This window comes from Aspergillus piperis, assembly GCF_003184755.1.
Source record: "Aspergillus piperis CBS 112811 unplaced genomic scaffold BO85scaffold_7, whole genome shotgun sequence".
In the NCBI taxonomy this organism is placed as follows: Eukaryota; Fungi; Ascomycota; class Eurotiomycetes; order Eurotiales; family Aspergillaceae; genus Aspergillus; species Aspergillus piperis.
The window spans coordinates 836,869-855,771 of record NW_020291597.1 but is presented as its reverse complement, the minus strand read 5'-3'; the positions used below and the strand labels follow the sequence as shown (position 1 = coordinate 855,771).

The window sequence follows — 18,903 nt, the reverse complement described above, 5'->3', positions numbered from 1 at the left end:
ACAACACCGCGGGAGAGTGGAAGAGACAGGACAAGAAAAAGACGCGTAGCAGACGATAACTGCAGCGGGCACGCCGCGCCTTCCTTATTCTTTCTACGCAGAATGTCATTATCATCCCTTTCCTTCGCTTTATGTAGTCTGAGCAACAGATAAGATACACCACAGAATGAAAGAGATGGAGTGAGGGAAATGAGTGGAATAAGTAAGAGACGAAAACTTCTAACACATTCTTAGAAAGGAGGTGAGAAGTGAATGTGGGTTCCAAGTGAGAGGTGAATGAGATTATAGTAAAACACAGTCCTCAGACCTAACCCACATTCGCTCAGAGGCGATGCCTGTCGTGTTAACGTAGAAAACCTGCCAGTCTTTACCAGTCAGAAAGCAGCAAGAAGATAAGAATCAGTCAGAGTTTTCTTGTCATGGGTGTTTGGACTTTGATGAAGGACGGTGGAGATATCCGGGAAGTAGGTGAATCGGACGTGTCTTTCTAGGCGGTGGCGGAATCGGCGGAGGGAGTGGAACGAAGGCTGGGGTGATATTGTTGTAGGAGAGGTATTGGCTCGTGGTGTTGTCTGGGTGAGGGTAGATGTGGTCGTAGAGGGATAGAACGGCTCGTTTGCAGTCTTGGATTCCGCGATATGGACGGGGTGGGTATTGAGTAGTTAGGGCTAGGGTGGTGGACGTTTGGGAGAGAGGGGTGGGTGGACATTTTGATGATGCCGTTGGTAGTATGTGTTCAGCTGGATGGATGGAGCTTGGTGGTGCAGCATTCATTATATTGAGAAGTTCAGCTGGTAATCTCATGGTGATATAACTTGTAGCAGTTAGTAGTACAGAGTTTCGGGACTGCGGCCTACTACTTTGGGGGAAAGCCTGATACATAGACCACAACAATACTCCACATCTAGATCAACATCAATCAACCCTCCTAAAGATGAAACCCCCCCATCTCATTAACCTCACAAAATCTCCACAACCCAGCCTGCACCGCCGCCTCTCTAACACCACTCCATTCCTCCTCCCTCACAGCCCGATTAATCTCCTTATACCTCACCTCCCCATCCCCATCTCCATCTGCACCCCTTCCCCTCTTCCTCCTCCCAACATACGCATCCGGCCTATACTGCTCCATAACATGCACATACAAATCCCTGGACACATTCTCCGCCAACCACCTTACAATCTCCCTCCCCTCATCCTCTAAACCCGGCATCACCAAATGTCTCAACAGCACCCCCTTCTTCGCAATCCCATCAGAGGTGAAACTCAAATCGCCTACCTGCCGATGCATCTCCTTGATACTCTCTTTCGCGGTCTCGACATACTCCTCCGCTTTGAGGAGTCGCTTCGCGGTACTTCCCTTCCAGACTTTGAAGTCGGGGAGGTAGATATCCACTAACCCATCGAGTAGATGTAGTGAGTCGAGGGAGTCGAAGCTGGATGTGTTGTACACGATCGGGATCTTTAATCCCATGTCTCGCGCATCGAGGATCGAGAGAACGACTTGTGGGACGACGTGTTCGGGTGTTACTAGGTTGATGTTGTGTACGTGCCCGACTGTTTGGAGCTTCATGTACCACTCTGCTAGCTCGGTGGGCGTGAGATCGTGTCCGGCTTTTTTGTGTGCTATATCCTATACGTTTTTCCCATTATCAACACAACCCTCTCAATGCGCATCCAATATCAAGGGGGAAGGGAGGGGAAGCCTACATGATTCTGACAAAACACACACCGCATATTACAGCCAGAGAAAAACACACTCCCCGAGCCATGAAACCCCTGAATGCAGGGTTCTTCGCCGCGATGCGGGGCGATGGTATTCACTTTTGCGGTTTCGGCGCCGATCAGACACATCCCTGTCTCGTGGAAGCGGTTTACGCCGCAGCGGCGCGGGCACAGGTTGCAGTTCTGCAGGTGGGCGTAGGCCAGGGACCTCTTTTTGGAGGCGTCGACGGAGGAGAGGAGTTGGTAGCGGGGAATGTAGTCGTCGAGGAGGTAGGCGGGGGGGATGCCGAGGTGGCGCTTTGGGGTATATCTATATGTACATTTGGGTGGGGGTCGCAGGAAAGAAGAGGGGTGGAGAGGGCGGAAAGAGCGTGTTATTGAGGTCATGTTTAGAGGGATTACTATGGTATTGTCATTGCGGTGGTTGAGGTGATTGTTTGTATGAAGGTTTTGGTGCTCCGATGCATGCTTATCGGCAGCTTATCTCAGCCATGGCGTCATACCTCGGCTGTTGCACAACAAATCATTAAAAAGCAATTAGATTGACCAGGTATCAAAGTATCAGTATCAGTATCAGTTCAAAATCAGCATCACGCATAGTGTACATGCCACAAATATCCACATATATCCCCAAGTATATGTACGAATCCATATCAACACGAAGTAAGCATATCTTCCATTCGCCATGCCATCCCCTTAGACAATGAAGCCAGCATAAGCCCGGAGTAGATAGCGAATCCAATAGTATCAGATAGAATGTAAGAAGCCATTGACCGGTCAATGCGCGCCATAAACCACATCTCATCGTCAGCTGTAACTCCACGCTACAGTGCCAGCCCACTGCCGTCGCCGCTCCAGCGGTATAGCGCAAGCACTTCGCGTCGCCGCTGCTGCTGCTCCCCAAAGTCCTCCGGGATGCGTCCTCGAACCTGCGCCAGCGCCGATCGCATGACCTTGCGAAATGTTCGCTACGTAGCATTAGTTATCAATACTAATAAGGGAATTAACAAAAGGCCTACCTGGTACTCTGTGTTCAAGGTCACTACGCACGCCTCGTGCGCCCGCACGATTGTCTCGCATGCCCGCACAACACTTGGACTGGCATCGCCCTGCAGCTTGTCCGCCGCCAGTAGCAGCAAGAAGCTGCCTTGTAGCAGGTAAATCCCGAAAAAGAACGGCATGAAGCTGAGATCTGGATCATGCTCCAAAATTTCTGCTGCTGCTTCCGCCGCACCGACCGCGTGGCTCATGGCCGACACAAACGACTCCGACGAGATCCACAAATCATGGTCTTCCAACAAGTTGACTGGGTCCCACTTGCCCGCGAGCAGAATATGCAGGACATGCATGATATGCGTCCCGTAGGCGACGACCATCCTCGTGTGCATGATGGACCCGCTCACCCGTGATCCCACGGTGCTACTGGAACGACCTGAAGGACTCGTGTGGTCCAAATGGGCACCTTCCACGGCAGGTTCATTATCCGCAGTCCCTAGAGTCAGGTTGCTGGTGTAGCGAGCCTCGAACTCTTTCAAGCTGCGCCCGTATGTGTCCAGCTGCCGCGTAACGTCCTGGACCTGACGCTCCCATTCCGGACTATTGCGAAACGCCAGGCCAAAGCGCGGATGATTCTCGGCGTGGTGCAGATCGACGATCCCTCCAAGAATCGTCATCAGCGGCAGGAAGTATCCATACATGCTGTGACCCGTGCACTCGACGGGTGGTCCGACCTGGCGGTAGGCAGCCGCCGCAAAGTCGCCGACCTGCCACAGATCATCGTTCATCGGCTGCAACAGCCCGCCACATTCCTTGTCCAGCAGCGTGAGGGGGCGATTGTAGCACAACGCCAGGTGCCGATCTGTCGCATATAAGAGCCACCACAGGCGCCGGCGCTCTTCCCGCTCCTCTTCGGTGACATTGATGCCGGAGCTTCCCGGTCCGTGGCCTAGCGATGTAATAAGAGTTGGAGGATGCCGCCTATCTGCCTCTCCATCCCCATCTCGCTCTCCATCTTGTCGTGCGTGAGAGACATTGGGTGGCAGCTCACGGCCTAGCTTCAGCTCGCGCGCTAGAGACCACGCCGCAGTCCACCAGCGCATGCTGGCTGCCTTGTACTCGCTGGCGGACACCACCGTCGCAAGATGCACATAGGTCGCCACATCATCCACGGCCCCGGTGGCGCTACTTTGCGCGCCCAGCTGATCCATGGAAACTCCGAATCCGCCCAGAGCGACGCCATTAATAACCATGTTCGCCGCATAGTTGGGGGACGCTTCGCCGGTAGCAGGGCCATGGACCAACGGTCGGAGCAAACCGATCGTCAATTCCAGCAGTTTCTGGCATACACGGCCCCGAGCCGAGGGCGGCGATGTCAAGAAAGGGGCTTCACTGGTCTGCGCGGCTACCCAGAGCATACTCGCCAGGAGACCAGAACTGCATAGTCGGGGTTTCGTCGGGTGGAGGAAGGACTGTTTGCGGAAGATGTAGCCCACCACGTATGGGGACGACGGAGACAGATGGGAAGGGGAGGAACTATGGAAGTAAACATCCAAAAGGTCACACGCTAGTGACTGCGGGATAATGGAGGCAATATGTGGCAGAACCGGCTGCAAAACAGGGTATCGTAAAGTGCTGGAAAACGGATGCAGGCTGAAAGAAGGAAAGTTGGCAGGAGATGGCGAAGGAAGAGGGAGCCATCCAGGCGATTGCCCTGGAGGTGAGAGACCGAGGAACGGTGCGGTTGGGTTTTCCGCTGAGCTTCCCAAGCGAAACTGGTTAGCTGGTGAGCCCGGTTCCTGCGGATTAACTAAAGCGAATGCGCTCGCGTTGTACCCGGAACTCAGGCCTTGAGGTGGTAGAACGGACGGGGGTAACGATCGAAGGTCGGACATGGACATCGCCGGGCGACCGGAATCATTCAGCGTATTAAAATGGCCTAGATGCATCGCATCGATGGTCGTTCCTAGCGATGGCTGCGAATGCGACGGCGCCGTCTGGGAGTCATGCAGACCGGATATACCGGAGTTGTTCGCATGCTGCATATGCGAGGGCTGCGAGCTGATATGGTGGCTCTCAAAGGTCGAGTCGTATCGGCCGTTGACGTCTTGCGCTGGCCGGCTGTCTTCAGACGTCCGCTCAGCCATCAGCGACGCGTTGGCCTGCCCTGAATGACCATTTGACCCATGAGTGGCCGCCGCCGCTGCCGCTGCCAGGTCCTTCTTCGACGCTTTGCCGCGCTTCTTGCGTTCTCGCGCATACTCGCAGGTCAATCCAAATTCTGCAGCATGTCAGTCAAGCGCCCAGCGTGTCGCCGGCATCGGAGAAAAGAGCGGAAGCCTACCAATGCAATGAGCGCACGGATGCTGCCCGTCGCATTTCGTTCGGAGTTGGTTACACTGGTCACAGGCACGGCTGATCCGGCGGCGGACTGGAGCCGACGAGGAGTTTTTGCGAATGGCAGAGCGAGCCTCAACGAGGGGATCTCTTTGCAGAGTGTTTTTGAAACCGGAACCAGCGCTCTGGTTTCTCTCGTCGTCGAAAAGTGGTTGATCTTTCGCATGCGACATGGAATTTCGCAAGGAAGTGGAGGTCGCGCCGTCGCCGGCACCAGTTCCCGCAGCGTCTCGCGACAGCTGCAATTGTTCCAGGACGTACTGCGAGCCCTCGGCAAGCGTATCCAACCCGACAGTCTGAGACGGCGCCATCCCCGTCGACTGCGATCCGGAAGAGAAAGGAGAGAAAGGACTGGGGAATTGAGGAATCGAGGGAGTTGACATCCTCACCGGGCGGAACAGTCAACCCAGAGCGGGTCATGAAGACCCCGGTCGTCGGGGTATGAGGTAGTCAGACCGCTGGCGAATGGAAGGGCCGTAAGGCCCCAAGCGTGAAAGGGCACTACGCTAGCGGGAGAGGAAATTAAGGCGACACTGGAGCGACGGACCCTGGACGAAAGGCAGACGATTTTACGACCAGGAGGGCAGGCAGGAGGGAAAGACGAGGAAGCAGAGAAGCGGTCGCAAGGAAAGTAAGAAGCGATCAACTCCACGGCATTGCCGATTCAGTCTGCGGGGCAACTAAAACACGGACTAAAAAACAGGGACCTAGAAGGCAGCAGCAGAAGAGGAGACAGTCAGCCGGAGGAGTGACAAGGCCGACCAGAAAGAAACTAAGGAAAGACAGACTAAGTAGCAACTAACCAGTTGGGGGAGGTGGTTTGGTTTTAGTTCGGTGGGCAGGTCCGGGGGAGGTGACTGCCGAAGCTCTTCTTCCTCTTCTTCTTCTTCTCTCACCACAGAACACCACGGTCGGGTCAGACCATCAGACAGTGAACACGGATGGCAGTTAATAGCAGACCCTCACGCATTGCTGTTGATGAATAGCTGACGAGGGAGAAGGAGGGGGGAGGGGGAAATGAGCACAGCCTAAGGAGGCAAAAGGAAATAAAAAGAAGATGGAATGGGGATGCAGAATTGCAGGGGAAAAAGGCGGGGAAGCGCCAGACGGAGGGCCACCAAGTCGGGGCTCTCTCCGGATCGTCAGGTCAATGCCATCGTTGCCCATCATGCAATCCCACGCAGAGTGACCAGACACGGTGGACGGCTCTCCTGCATGCATCCATGAGCCATGCTGTCCTTGGACCAATGACAAGGCTCATCGGATAGATGGAGAGGAGAGGAGAGGGGGGAAGAGAGAGAGAGAGAGAAGCGAACAGCAGGCAAGCAACCGGCAATCGTTGGCTCTCCGCACTTCTCAAATCAAACAGACTAAAAACTCTCTCCAGACTTTCGGCCCATGCAGGGTTCGCTCCCAATGAAGGCAATTAATTCTACGCCCTGCACGTCAGCTTATCTCCGACCCTCGTGCGGGTCACGTCCAATGGGAGGTTTTACGCTGCTCACAAGGTCAGTCACAATTCACTTCTGTGCATTTCATTTCATATATACAATGTGGTCAATAAATTCCATCCCAATTATATACACCAGTTCCCCATTTTTTATGCCAACACAATGATATCAAACAACTTGAAACAACACTGTACACGTTCATTCATGCATCCCAATCCCATGCAGTATAACCATGCTAGAAACAACCAGAACCAGGTATTAAAAAAAAGTGAGAGAGATCCCAACCGGGTTATTATACGTATTGTAGAAACCCGAAATTGTGAGATCACCAGAAGGTCAATAAATGTACAAGGGGCGACGACATCCGGAGAAGGATCAGGGCAGGACACGGTCCTACCGAGACCAAGCTCCATGCCAGAGCGCCATAAGCAGAGACAGCCGTGGCCCGCGCGAACTGACCCCGGCCTAGGCAAATGCGCCCGAGCGTTCCAGGGCGTTCCCGCCTTAACAGAAGAAGTACTTGCTGTCGCGGATCCGTGTCACGTCCCATGTACCCTTGGTCGGGACGGCACGGAACCGCAACGGCAGCCAAACATGCACATACGATTTTTTGGCCTGCTTGCGCTTGCTCGGTGCCGACTCTTCCGTAGGCAGCTCCTCGTGGGGATCCGCCTTCGCTCCGAGGACATTGTCGAAGCCCTGGAACAGGGTCTCGATGGCCGGATCGGTAGGGTCAGCCTCCATACCGGAGATCTTGCGCTCCGCAGCCGCCAGGTCTTCCGGCACGTGGCCGACCGCTGTCTCTCCCAAAGAACTGGCGATCGCCAGATCCTCGTCGCTTCCAAATTGCTCGAAAATGCTGGCCGGGGTCACCATGGCACGTCCCTGAGCCTGAAGCTCCGGGTCCTCCGCCTGCAAGAGCTTCTGTCGCTTGTGTTCCTCCAACAGCTCCTGAACCTTGAGGGCCTTCTGAGAAGCCTTTGATCCCTTCCGCAGGGCCTTGATCTTCTGTCCCAGGGCACTGCTGGCGTCCACCTTGGCGAGGAAGAGATTCTTGCTGTACCGGACCTCGAACTCTGCAGCCAACCTCTTGACCACGTCGTCCGAGTGCATACGCACGAACGCCTCACGAAGCAGCTGGTTCATCGAGTCGATGTCACAGGCGTGAGTCCAGAAAGAATCGTGGACGGCGGAAAACTGAAGCCCGGCGCGGTGGCATGCGATCGCAGACAGCATCATGTGGGTGGCATCGAGAGAGTGGATGAAGTTGGGGGGGAAGGCTTGCAGCTGCTTGCGCTTAGAGACCACATCCCCCGAGCTGCCATCAACAATGCTCAAATCCTGAAGTGTAGTGTAGATACGGCGAGCCTTGCGAACCCGGTAGGGCTGGACAACAGGCAAGCCAAGGGGAGTAGTCCAAATCACGGTAGACCGGAACTTCTTCGTCGGATCCTCCATCTGCTTCGCTTCCTCGGGGTTCATAGCCTCCTTGGCAATTTGCTCAATCTGTTCCGGAGACAGCGACTGCGTGATACGACTGGCGCAGTCACCCAGCCAGTACTGGATATCGTGGGCACCGTTGAACATGGTGCCCAACGCCTCGAAGACCTTCCGTGCAATGTAGATGGCTCCCTGGTGTTTCTGATCCTGGGAGAGTTCGGGATAGTGATCAATAAGTTGCTTGCGAACCTGCTTCATGGCTCCCATGAAGGTCACACCGTACACGTTCGTCATGACGGTTTGCTTCACCACCTTTCTGGTAATCTTGCCGTCCAAGTACTTGGCCACGCTGTGACCCTGCGCAGCTTCCCGGGCAACTGCTTCCTTAACGAACTCGGCGACACCAGTATACACATCAGACGGGCGATCGGACGGTTCAAGGTTGACTTGCTGAGCGCCAATCTTGTCACCACCCAATGCTGCATAGTGCTGCAATCCGTTACACGAACCATCCTGATGGACGGGAAGGCGAGATGCGAATTGAGTGGGATCCGGGTGCTGGAGCGCGTTCCTCAACTCACAGCAGGCAGCCAAGCATTGCCACGGATCATCGGCCTTCAGCCACCAACGCCTGCCATGAAGACCGTTGTTGGCAGAGTCAAGCACATCGTCCAAATGATCCATAGTGAACTTCTCACGTTCAGAGAGACTCGCCTTGTCGAATCCAGACAAGTTAGCAATCTGAACCTTCAGCCACCTCAGTCCACTCTCTCCAAGCGGCTTGGCTTGGCTGAATAGCAGCAGACCTCTCGCATTGTCTGCTCCCATTTGGTTGAGATAAGGCGGAAGAGGATAGGCACGACCACGGAAATCCAAGTTGTGAGGCAGGTAGAAGGTCTCGTTCCTGTACGCGCGAGCCACCTCCATCTGGAAGTTCTGGAAACAACGCTGGGAGTGGAAACCGGCTCTGCGGTTTTCAATCTCACGCATGTCGTTGTCCCATTTCTTTTCGGCTTCGTAGCCCTCCTCTGGGGATGGCTTAGGAGGATGAGGCAATTCGGGCTCCAGCGGGGCGAGATCGGCGACAGGTTCTCCAGAGTTCCAAGCTTCAAGCATAACCTTGAAAACATCTTCGTTGATGACCCACCCGGTGTTACCGAGAATATCCAGTCCCTGACGGATTTGCTCAAGTCCATTGTTCTCCAATGCTGCCTTGACATAAGCGGGCTGCAATGTCTCACCGGGAGTCGTACGAATAAGGTTGCTCTTGTAAACGTGGTATCCACCATCGGATACACCCTTCCACGGCCTAGGCTTGCTCAACATGGGCAAATGACGGCCCAAGAGATCAGACGTAGGCTCCTTGGTGACTATCTTGACGATTTCAGGGTGCAAATGGATGAATCCAGCACGTCTACCCCAGTTGATTTGATAAGCATGCTGGAAGGCAGGCTGCATGGAAATCTCAGGCTTCTTCGTTTCGGGGTTGTCGATTTTCACAGGAGCCTTGGCGACTTCGAAGAGGAAACTCATCAAGGCAGCTCCAACCTTGGCCTTCACACGAGCTGACCAAGCAACAGCAGGGTCATCCTGCTCCAGGTTTCGGACAATGGTGTGCCACTTTGCCCGACCGTCTTTTTGTTTGCGAAGGGAGAGGGTTTGCTTAACCGCCTTGAGTCGTGCAGCATCAGCTGCAGATTCTTTCTTGAGAGTGAGTTCAGCGAGGAATTCATCGTGGAGTTCGGAGCCGATTCCAGTAGCGATCGAAGCGAGCTTCAGTCCTGAATCCATGCCTCCCCGTCCAAACGAAGACAAAACGCTCAGGATGGTGAGAGCGGCCAGCTTGTCCGAGTCAACGCAACGCAAGAAGACGCCGTATTCGCAGCGCTCCGTATCCTCCAACGTCCGAGGGGGCTTGGCCTCCGATTGTTCCACAAGCTTCAGCTCCGCCTCGATTCGGGACACAAGATCGGTGTGCCATTGGTTGATGATACTGCCCAGGCGCTTCTCGCTTCCAGTAGTATTAAGGCCGGCCTTCTGTCGGTCAATGGTCTCTTGCCTCCAGCGGTTGAGGGCCGCCTGGATAGAATTGGCTTCGAGCTGTTTTTGCCTGGACAGGTTGTACATTTCTCGGGACTCCGCATCTGTGTACTCGCCTTCCGCGGGAGCGGACACCTTCGAAGGACCGTTAAAAAGCGAAAGCGATTCCCTCAAAGAAGAGAGACCGAGACCCTTCTGTTCGACGGCTTTGACTTCCGGCAGATCGGCTGCATCCGCGAGGGGATCTTCGGTAACAGCGTTGCTATCCAAGCTACCCATGGAGACGCGCTGGATATCGGAGGAACAGATCTATTCGACGTTGCTATTAGCAAAATTGATCAAATGTAGATACTTGAATCAAGCTCACCTCTGATAGCTCACCAACTTCCAGTTCAGAGAGAACAGGAGCAGCCAGAACTTCCTCTTCAAGAGAGGCATTCTTCGCAAATTCCCAGTATCTGCGCACTGCTCGATCACGCTTGGTACCGTGGAACATCCGCAGGGCCATCCGAATCATCACTGCATAGGTTGTCGCGTCGGGAACCACACCAGATGCCGGCAGGTCAACTTCGAAAAACTTCTGCATTGGCAAGACAAGGTTGTGCTGCCTCGTCAAGATCATCTGCGAAACCATGCCCTCGAGGTAGCGGTTGTGAAGGGCCAGGTACTTAGGAGAAGCTGGGGGATAGCATCCTCTAAGTCTGGAAAGGAGAATAGCAGCACGATCGTAGCGGTGAAGTCTCAATGAAAGGTCGAAATTTGCCAGCATTTCTTCTTCATCACCACCAAGGCCCTTCACTCTCCGCAACACCTTCGGTTTTGTTTGTAGTGCATCATCCACGATGACCAAAGAGGAGGGATCGAATTCATGGGCGAGGGGAGAGAAAAACGAGGACAGGTGGTGATCGAAGTACTGCTCGGGGTTATACGCAGGCGATTCGAAAGATCCATACGACCCTTGGTCAATGGCGGACTGGTCGGCGGCAGTGGCGAGGCTTCGACTCGACTGGAAGGATGGCCGGCGAGGACGTTCCTGGGGGGTGTTTGCAACTGTGTTTGTGAAAGCGGAGGGTCGACTCGATTGAGAATGAAGTCTCAGTGTTGCAGGTGAAGGCAATACCGAGCGCCCCTTTGCAAGGCGCAGACGAGCGAAGGCATTTTTCTGAAGAGCAACACGGGACAACATGATACACGAACACCGCTAGACGCGATGATAGACAATTAGAGGTATATCGCTGATTATTTGCAATTATAAAGAAGGGAGATGATTAGATGCAAAACAAAACAGGGCGTCTAAAAAACTATAGTAGAGAAGGAAGTCGGAAATAGATGCAGGATGGATGCAAATGACCCAGATAAAAAACCTATCAGATGGTGCACATCTATCCAATCTGACAAGCCGTCCTGCAGCCCTTCAACGACCGAGGAAGGGAACAAAAGAGGGAAAGGAAAGGGAGGATGGGGAGGAGGAGAGAGAAGAGAAAAAGGCGTGAAGGCGAGAACTGCGAAACGGATCTCCAGTCGAGACGGAGACTTCGGCGGACGGAAGTGAAAATTGGTCCACCGCCCCGATTGGGCGATAAGGCACGTGAGTGGCACGTGATGTTCTGGAAGATCGTCGGTGTTTTCCACGCGCTCATTGGCTGAAGGCTTCGTCTGTGTTTTCTTCCATTGAATTCGTCCAGCAGCGATGATCTTGATGGCAAATGGAACAGGCCCACTAAAGCAATATGTAGAATACTGGGCTGTTGAGGAGCTGTATGCTTCACCATATTCTCCATCGCCAGAGAAAATATGGTTGTCCGACTCCCCTAAAGTCTATTCTCCACCTTGCAAACTTAGCCGTGAGGTACTGCCTACAGCCTTTACTACAATGTATACGCCTTTCGAAGTTTCCAAGCTTATGTGCAAGTCATTCAGCATTCGTAATTTTGCATATCATATTACCCCCAGCAAATGCAACTAATCACCCTTCCGTTATCCCCTCAGCAGACTGCTGTTCCTCCCGCTGCTTCATGCGGTTCTGTTTCATAGCCCAGCCCGTCATCTCCGGTCGTGCAGGATCAATCCGCGGCGCACTCATCGTATCCAGATAACTCTCACTATCGATCGCCGACTGCAGCTGCGGCAGACTATCCACGTCCTGATGCATCATGTAGTTCTCGTACAATTGCCACGACTCCTCAGTCTGCCAGAAAGAAATACACCCACATTAGCAAGCATTCCCATAAACCCAATAAATCAACATCAACCAGTATAACACTCACCTCAGCATCAACCCACTCATAATCCTTCCACTTCTCATCCTGCATCTTCTTCAAAAGATCCAGATTGCCCGCAACCTGTGCCGCCTCACCATCCTCCGCGGCCTTGATCTTAACATCAATAGCCCTAGCCTCGCTCTCACCGGGACGATCCTCCTCGCCCTCCTTCCTCGCCTTCCCCTTACCCTTCGTAGGCATCTCATCCAAAGCATCAAGGTGATGAAGCTGTGGATGTAACTGCACAACAGCCGAAACAGGCGAAAGATGCAACTTGTCTATCCCCAAACAAAACCCCATTAGCCCATACCTCCCCAATTAAAAGAAGGGATCAACTTACCCCCCCTGAAAGCCGCCAGCATATAAACCGGATCGCCATCCTCGGGACTCTTGATCCTCCCACCCAGCGTCTGCACCCTCATCAACGACGCCGTCTCACTCTTCGCATCCGCCGCATCCTCCATCTTCACCTTCGCCGGCGCACCACCAGCACCCCCGGAACTAAACCCACCCGCCATACCAAACGCGCCGCCTTCGCGCGCACTCTTGCTCTTCTTCAATGCATCGCCGTAGCGCAATCCCTTGCTGACATCGTAGTTCACGCGTGTGTTGATGGGGACGTCGACTTCCACCAGCCCCGTCTTGGGCTTCAGGCGGAAGGAGGTGGGTTTCTGGCCGTGGCGGTCGTCGTATGCGGAGCCCGTGGGTCGGTCGAGGTATTGTAGGACGTAGCGCGAGATTTCTGAGTCGGTGAGGCAGATGTCGTAGGAGGCGATGACGGGGTCGTCGGTGGGGTCCATGGTGGGTAGGTAGGTTGGGTGGGTGGGCGTTGTTGGGGTGGTAATTATAAGAAAGTGGTCATGGGTTGAAGGGTCGTGGGAGACTAATTAGAGGGATCTGGGGGTATAATAAATGGGAGGAGAGCTTGCAATGGCTGCGTGCTTTGCGGGGTGTTCGGGTTTTTTTGCAACTTTTTCTTTGCTTTATCGGAGGCGGAGGAGGTTTGATAAGCTGCCCGCTTGCAGAATCTATGGGTTTACACCGCCTTCTTGTTTGAGGGGTAGATCTATAAGGGAAGAAGCAGTCTACAATCATGTCTAAGAGTAAAGGATCTATAGTTTACTAAATGCCAGTTAGTGGCTGTTTCAAGAGTAACAATTGGAAAAGTGTACATTTTACAATCACAGCTATGAATGCAGATGCGACAATAATTTGGTCATCAACAGTATGTACAGAATAGCTGTATCGTCGTAAAACTCATAAAACTTCTTGATGTATAACAGTATCACATGAATGCCGACTATTCAAAGGCATTATTTTTGGGATATCTCCAACGTCTACTCCTCGTCCTCGTCATCTTCAGCAACCTGTAGAAGTTGTTAGTAAGGGGTCAAATGGAATGGATAAAAAAGGGTCAACATACTCCTTCGTGGAAGTTCTGTCCGTCGGTGGTCGCCTTGATGACACCCGCACGGATACACCAATCTCCGAATCTCTCAGGGGTCTCGCCATCAGTGTTACGCTCCTGGGAGTAACGCTTGAGAAGACCCTTCATGATATCGAGGATCTCATCCTCCTTAATCGAAGAGCGGTAGAGCTTGTTCAGACGCTGGCCGTGGTAACCACCACCGAGGTACATGTTGTACGCACCATAGGCCTTACCAACGAAAGCAACTTCAGCAAGCCAGGGTCTGGCACAACCGTTGGGGCAACCAGTCATACGCATGACAATGCTGTCGCTGGCCAAACCGACCTCCTCAAGAGTGGACTCCAGCTTGCCGATAAGAACCGGGAGGTAACGCTCGGACTCAGCCATGGCAAGACCACAGGTGGGGAAGGCAACACAAGCAGACGAAGAAAGACGCAGACCGCTGAAGGAGGTGTTGTCGAGCTTGTACTGAGCCATCAGCTCCTTGATGGCGGGAAGGTCTGCATCCTCAATGTTGGACAGGATCAAGTGCTGGTTACCGGTGAGACGGAACTCGCCCTTGTCGAGCTTGGCAAGCTCACGCAGACCAGTGCGCATCTTGAAGTCAGCGGTGTCCTCAATACGTCCGTTCTCGATGAAGAACGTGAAGTGGTTGAGACCCTTCTCGTCCTTCAGCCAGCCGAAGGTATCAACGTTCGAAACGAACTTGAAGGGACGGGGCTCGGCAAAGCGCAGGCCCTCGGGAAGAAGGGCCTCGACCTTCTCCTTGTAGGCATCCACGCCCATGTCGTCGATGGTGTACTTTAGACGAGCGTGCTTGCGGTTCTTGCGGTCACCGTGGTCACGCTGGACGAGCATGATCTTCTCACAGACAATGTGAGCCTGGTCAGCAGGGACGTAACCGAACATGCGTCCCGTCTGGGGGTAGGTCTTCTTGTTGTTGTGAGTAGCACCCATACCACCACCGGCAGTGATGTTGAAACCTTCCAGGTGTCCATCGGCGCCCTTGATGGCGATCAGACCAATATCGTGTGCGTAGACATCGGTATCGTTGTGGGGAGGAATGGCAATGGTGATCTTGAATTTACGGGGAAGGTAAGTGGGACCGTAAAGCGGCTCATGGTCAACAACAGCGTCGCCCGCAACCTGGACCTTCTTGTCGTCCTCATCCTTCAACCAGATCTCGTGATACGCAGTAGTCGCGGGAAGCAAGTGATCACTGATCTTCTGGGCGACGGCGTGCGTCTCACGGTGGAAGTAAGAAAGCTCAGGGAGGGAACTGCACATGACGTTACGGTTGACATCACCGCAAGCAGCAATGGTGGTCATGAGCGACTTGTTGATAGCGCGCATTGCGCCGCGGAGCTTGCGCTTGATAACACCGTGGAACTGGAAGGTCTGTCTGGTAGTCAACTTCATGGTCTCGTTACCATGAGAGCTACTGATAGCATCCATCTGCAGCCACTGGAGGGGAGTGGCCACACCACCGGGCAGTCGACAACGGATCATGAAGCTGTAAGCAGGCTCAAGACCCTGGGCCTTGCGCTCGTCACGGACATCACGGTCATCCTGCATGTAAGTACCGTGGAACTTGGTGAGCTGCTGGTCACTGGCGGAGATAGCACCAGTGGTTTCATCCAGCAGTCCCTCGGCGATGGTACCACGCAGGTAGTTGGACTGGATCTTGATATCCTCGTTGGTCAACGGCGCAGGCTCCTCCGGCAGACCCTCGACCTTGTCCACACCCAGAGCCTGCCAGAGACGAGGCTCCCACTCGGAGTAGCCGGTCTGGAAGGCATCGGGATCTTGGTCGTCACCGAGTCCAATGTCGGTCAGCTTGCGTCCACCAAGGAAGGCGATACGAGCATCAAGGTCCTTGGCGGGCTTGTTGTAGTAGATTCTGTCTTCCTTACGCGGCCAGTAGTGGCTGTCACCAAGACCGAAAACGGAGTAGTTGATGGAAGACAGATCCAAGTCACCGGTGTTCTTCACGAACTCCCACAGGCCACGGCCATTCTGGGGGAATTCACCCTGACCGGCAGTACTGGAGATGAAGACCACGTTTTCTTCGGTGGCGAGATCATCAAGGGGATAGTCATCCATGGCCATGACCATGGTCTTCAAGCCTCTGGCACGACCGCGGTTGCCGAGGCGCTTCGCCAGAGTCGCGGCGTTGCCGTTGTCGGAGGCGAAGAGAATGGTCAGAGGAGCACCGAAGAGACCCTCAAGGAGCTTCTCGTAAGAGTCCTTAGCCTGGCGCTTCTGAAGAGAGCGGACCTCAGTTCCGTAAGACTCAGAAAGCACAGCTGAGTACTTGGGGTGACGGTTCATGAGCTGGGTAAGCTGGTTGTCCCTGCGAAGGAACTCTTCAAGTTCGCGCCGGATCCGGTCAGAGTCCAGAGAGAACTTAGGTTCGTCGTTCTCATCGTTGCCGGGGTTCCAGCGGTACAGCGGCCAGTAACCAAGGTCAACAGCCTTCTTGGTCTCCTGAAGTACAGTCAAGGCAGAGTCGTTCTCCTGGTTGTAGGGGAGGTAGGCAACAACAACGGAGGGACCCTTGAACTGCTCGGCCTCAGCCATAGCCTGGAGAACCTGGGTGTACGAGCCGTAGACGGCGACGGAAGCAACATAGGCGTTGCCAAAGTTCATGGCATACAGACCAATGTCCTTCTTTCTGCGCGTGGGGTCCGCGGCGGTGCGTTCGGAGTAGGGCTGCGAATCAATGACGAGCATGTTGACGTTGGCTCCGGAGGCAAGGACGTGGTGGACACCGGAGTTGCCGAGATCATAAGCCCAGGCGTCAGAGCCAATGAGCCACAGGGACTCATCGTAGAAGAGCTTCTTGGACTGCAAGAGCTGTCTGGCAAGCTGAGAACCGTCGTTGGAGAGGCGGGCAATGACATCGGGTGCCAGCTTGTTGGCCTTGGAGGCATCTGCAGCACTGAGGGCCCAGTTGGAGAGCCATTTCCTGGGGACATCAGTGGCGAAGCTCGTGGACTTGGAGGCCTCCTCGACTTCGCGGATGAAGCGCTGGCGGTGCTCCAGCCTGGCGGTCAGCGCACCAAATCCGTATTCAGGGCTGGCAGCGATGGTGGAGGAGATTCCGGCGTGCTTCGAGCCCAGCTGGTTGGCGATGTGCAGGCGTTCACCGAAGAGCTGGTTGAGGATCTTAAGGTAGGCGTTCTCAACATGGGGCTGCTCGAGAGAAGTCTCAATGGACGGGACCTTGGAAGTTCCGATCTCAAGGTTCTGAATGGGGGAGGGAGAGCTCAGGTTCTGCACAATGCCACGAAGAGCCTGGACGGCAGTGGAGGGCTCAACATATCCCAGTCTGTATCCCACAATCTTGGGGGCGGCCCGACCAGCAGCCGGGGAGAGACTGGAAAGAAGATCCATGAACGCCGGTCCCCACTTCGTAGTCTTGCGGACCTGCTCCAGCACGGCGATCTTCTCAATCGAGCTAGGGATAGATTCAACAATCTGGCCTCCAACCCAGGGGCGGTACAACCGCGCAGTGATCAAGCCAACGTTTCCAAGCTCACTGGAAGCCTCCTCCTTGCCCAGAACGTCGACAAACACGCCAGTCGAGCCGAAGACGAAGATGGCCGACTTGGCATCGGAGGGACCAGTATACTCAATCGCGCGGTAGTTGCGTCCGGTGGTCTCAGACAACACATTCCATATTTGAGAGGTCCATTCGAAAATGTCTGTAGCACTGACGGGCCGAGTGGCCGAGGCGTCAATGGTGGTGGCAGCGGAGCTAGTCGCACGGCTATCGACACTGCTGTCCCTCTGAGAAGAGCCGACAGACGAGGTGTCAACACTGACATTGGAAGGAGTCTGAGTTGCCTGGGCAGGGGTGGAAGAACCCTCGACCTGGCTGGTGGCAGTGTCCACATCCTCAGTCACTGTAGCGACCCGTCCGGAGTCAGTGTACAGCGTCTGGGCACCCAGGCCAGACGTATGTGTCACAGAGCTTCCACCCAAGTTGAGAACGGACCGAAGGACCTCGGCGTCTTCCTCAGCAATGGCGTCATCGCGAGCGGAGTTGGCAGGGTCGAAGAAGTGGATGACACCCTTGCCGGACTTGCGGGACAACGCGTGAGCAGTGATAGCAATATCCTGGGCCTCCTGGAGCGTCTCAGAGTGCAGGAAAGTGAACCCGCATTGCCTGATAGAGCTGATCACGGAGTAATCTGGGAAGGGGTAGGGCTCCAGAGCGACATGGATGACGACAGGGGTGTTCGCCAGGCGGTAGAGGTGAGGGATGGAGGAGAGCAAGGTAGAGGAGGTGGTCACGACAGACACAGTGTTTCCAGTCTGCAGAGGGTGGAAAGCGGAGAGGAGGGGATCTTCATTATAGCGAACAGCCACAACCTGTGCAGAGAGTTAGATCTGCCTTCATACAGTCCTTATGAACAGTGTGACTCACGTCAGTGACACCGCGGGGCAAAATGCTACGGGCATTGCTGGCCTTCAGGGTCTTGAGAGTCTTGGAGAACCAGGAATCGGCCTGCAATGACGGCTGAACGGAGAGAACGACATCGCTGGCCAAGTAAGCGACTCTCGCCACTGGAAGCATCAGGAGAATGGTTAGCACTCGGATCGGACCATGAATGATTCCTTTGAATGATAGAGTTTCTATCAGACAAACAGAGGAACCAGAGGAACAGCATACCTGCTTCACCCGCAGTCGAAACGGATGCCATATTGACAATTGCTAGCTGCGCAGCGTAAAGCGCAGGAAGTGGGATGGCAGAGAGAACTGGATATCACCGCATACGGTGACTCCCCACTCAATTCGAGATCAATAAATGAGGATAATGGGGTAGGAGAAAGAGGAGGAAAAAGAAGAGGAGAAGTGGAATGACTCCAGGTAAAGACAGGGGAAATTTTAGCTTCACACTCAGCCCGTCTTTCCCTAATTTTTCTACAAAACTCCGTGCAGCGACGAGCAATGGTTCTGCTCCTCATAGACTTTTGGGGCCCTTCTCCGCCATCGGGGTTGGATTAGCCCGACGCTGATTGGATTGCGATCACGACATCGATGCAAACAGCCGCTGAACGGCCTTGCAAACATCCCCGATCAGGTCAAGTGCGGGGGCCTCGTGACTGGCCCTCGAGCACGTCACCCCGTTGATGCCTCGTGCATCAGGCAGTTATC

The 18,903-nt window shown here is 54.3% G+C and overlaps 5 protein-coding genes across 5 annotated transcripts; all 5 read right to left on the bottom strand.

The window, feature by feature from the left end:
* Positions 1-763: 763 nt before the first annotated feature.
* Positions 764-2,140, bottom strand: BO85DRAFT_395672 (putative pyruvate formate lyase activating enzyme). Its single transcript, XM_025656970.1, has 2 exons — positions 1,711-2,140; positions 764-1,633 (listed from the first exon to the last, which is right to left on the bottom strand). Exons 1-2 carry the CDS (start codon positions 2,110-2,112, stop codon positions 929-931), a joined length of 1,107 nt encoding a protein of 368 aa, XP_025516488.1. The 5' UTR covers positions 2,113-2,140; the 3' UTR covers positions 764-928.
* Positions 2,141-2,549: 409 nt separating this feature from the next.
* xlnR (putative C6 transcription factor) lies at positions 2,550-5,429 on the bottom strand (the record flags this gene model as incomplete). The annotated part of the gene is made up of 3 exons (XM_025655961.1): positions 2,550-2,693; positions 2,745-5,002; positions 5,066-5,429. The coding sequence occupies 3 exons, from the start codon at positions 5,427-5,429 to the stop codon at positions 2,550-2,552; spliced, it is 2,766 nt and encodes a 921-aa protein (XP_025516487.1).
* A 1,191-nt stretch (positions 5,430-6,620) lies between these two features.
* Positions 6,621-11,528, bottom strand: BO85DRAFT_448575 (DNA-directed RNA polymerase). Its single transcript, XM_025659971.1, has 2 exons — positions 10,417-11,528; positions 6,621-10,358 (listed from the first exon to the last, which is right to left on the bottom strand). The coding sequence occupies exons 1-2, from the start codon at positions 11,233-11,235 to the stop codon at positions 7,074-7,076; spliced, it is 4,104 nt and encodes a 1,367-aa protein (XP_025516486.1). The 5' UTR covers positions 11,236-11,528; the 3' UTR covers positions 6,621-7,073.
* Positions 11,529-11,950: 422 nt separating this feature from the next.
* Positions 11,951-13,267, bottom strand: BO85DRAFT_448574 (uncharacterized protein). Its single transcript, XM_025659970.1, has 3 exons — positions 12,651-13,267; positions 12,317-12,588; positions 11,951-12,237 (listed from the first exon to the last, which is right to left on the bottom strand). Exons 1-3 carry the CDS (start codon positions 13,108-13,110, stop codon positions 12,016-12,018), a joined length of 954 nt encoding a protein of 317 aa, XP_025516485.1. The 5' UTR covers positions 13,111-13,267; the 3' UTR covers positions 11,951-12,015.
* A 196-nt stretch (positions 13,268-13,463) lies between these two features.
* BO85DRAFT_477216 (sulfite reductase (NADPH) subunit beta) lies at positions 13,464-18,670 on the bottom strand. The gene is made up of 4 exons (XM_025662828.1): positions 18,418-18,670; positions 18,172-18,311; positions 13,734-18,116; positions 13,464-13,677 (listed from the first exon to the last, which is right to left on the bottom strand). The coding sequence occupies exons 1-4, from the start codon at positions 18,446-18,448 to the stop codon at positions 13,648-13,650; spliced, it is 4,584 nt and encodes a 1,527-aa protein (XP_025516484.1). The 5' UTR covers positions 18,449-18,670; the 3' UTR covers positions 13,464-13,647.
* Between the last annotated feature and the right edge of the window lie 233 nt (positions 18,671-18,903).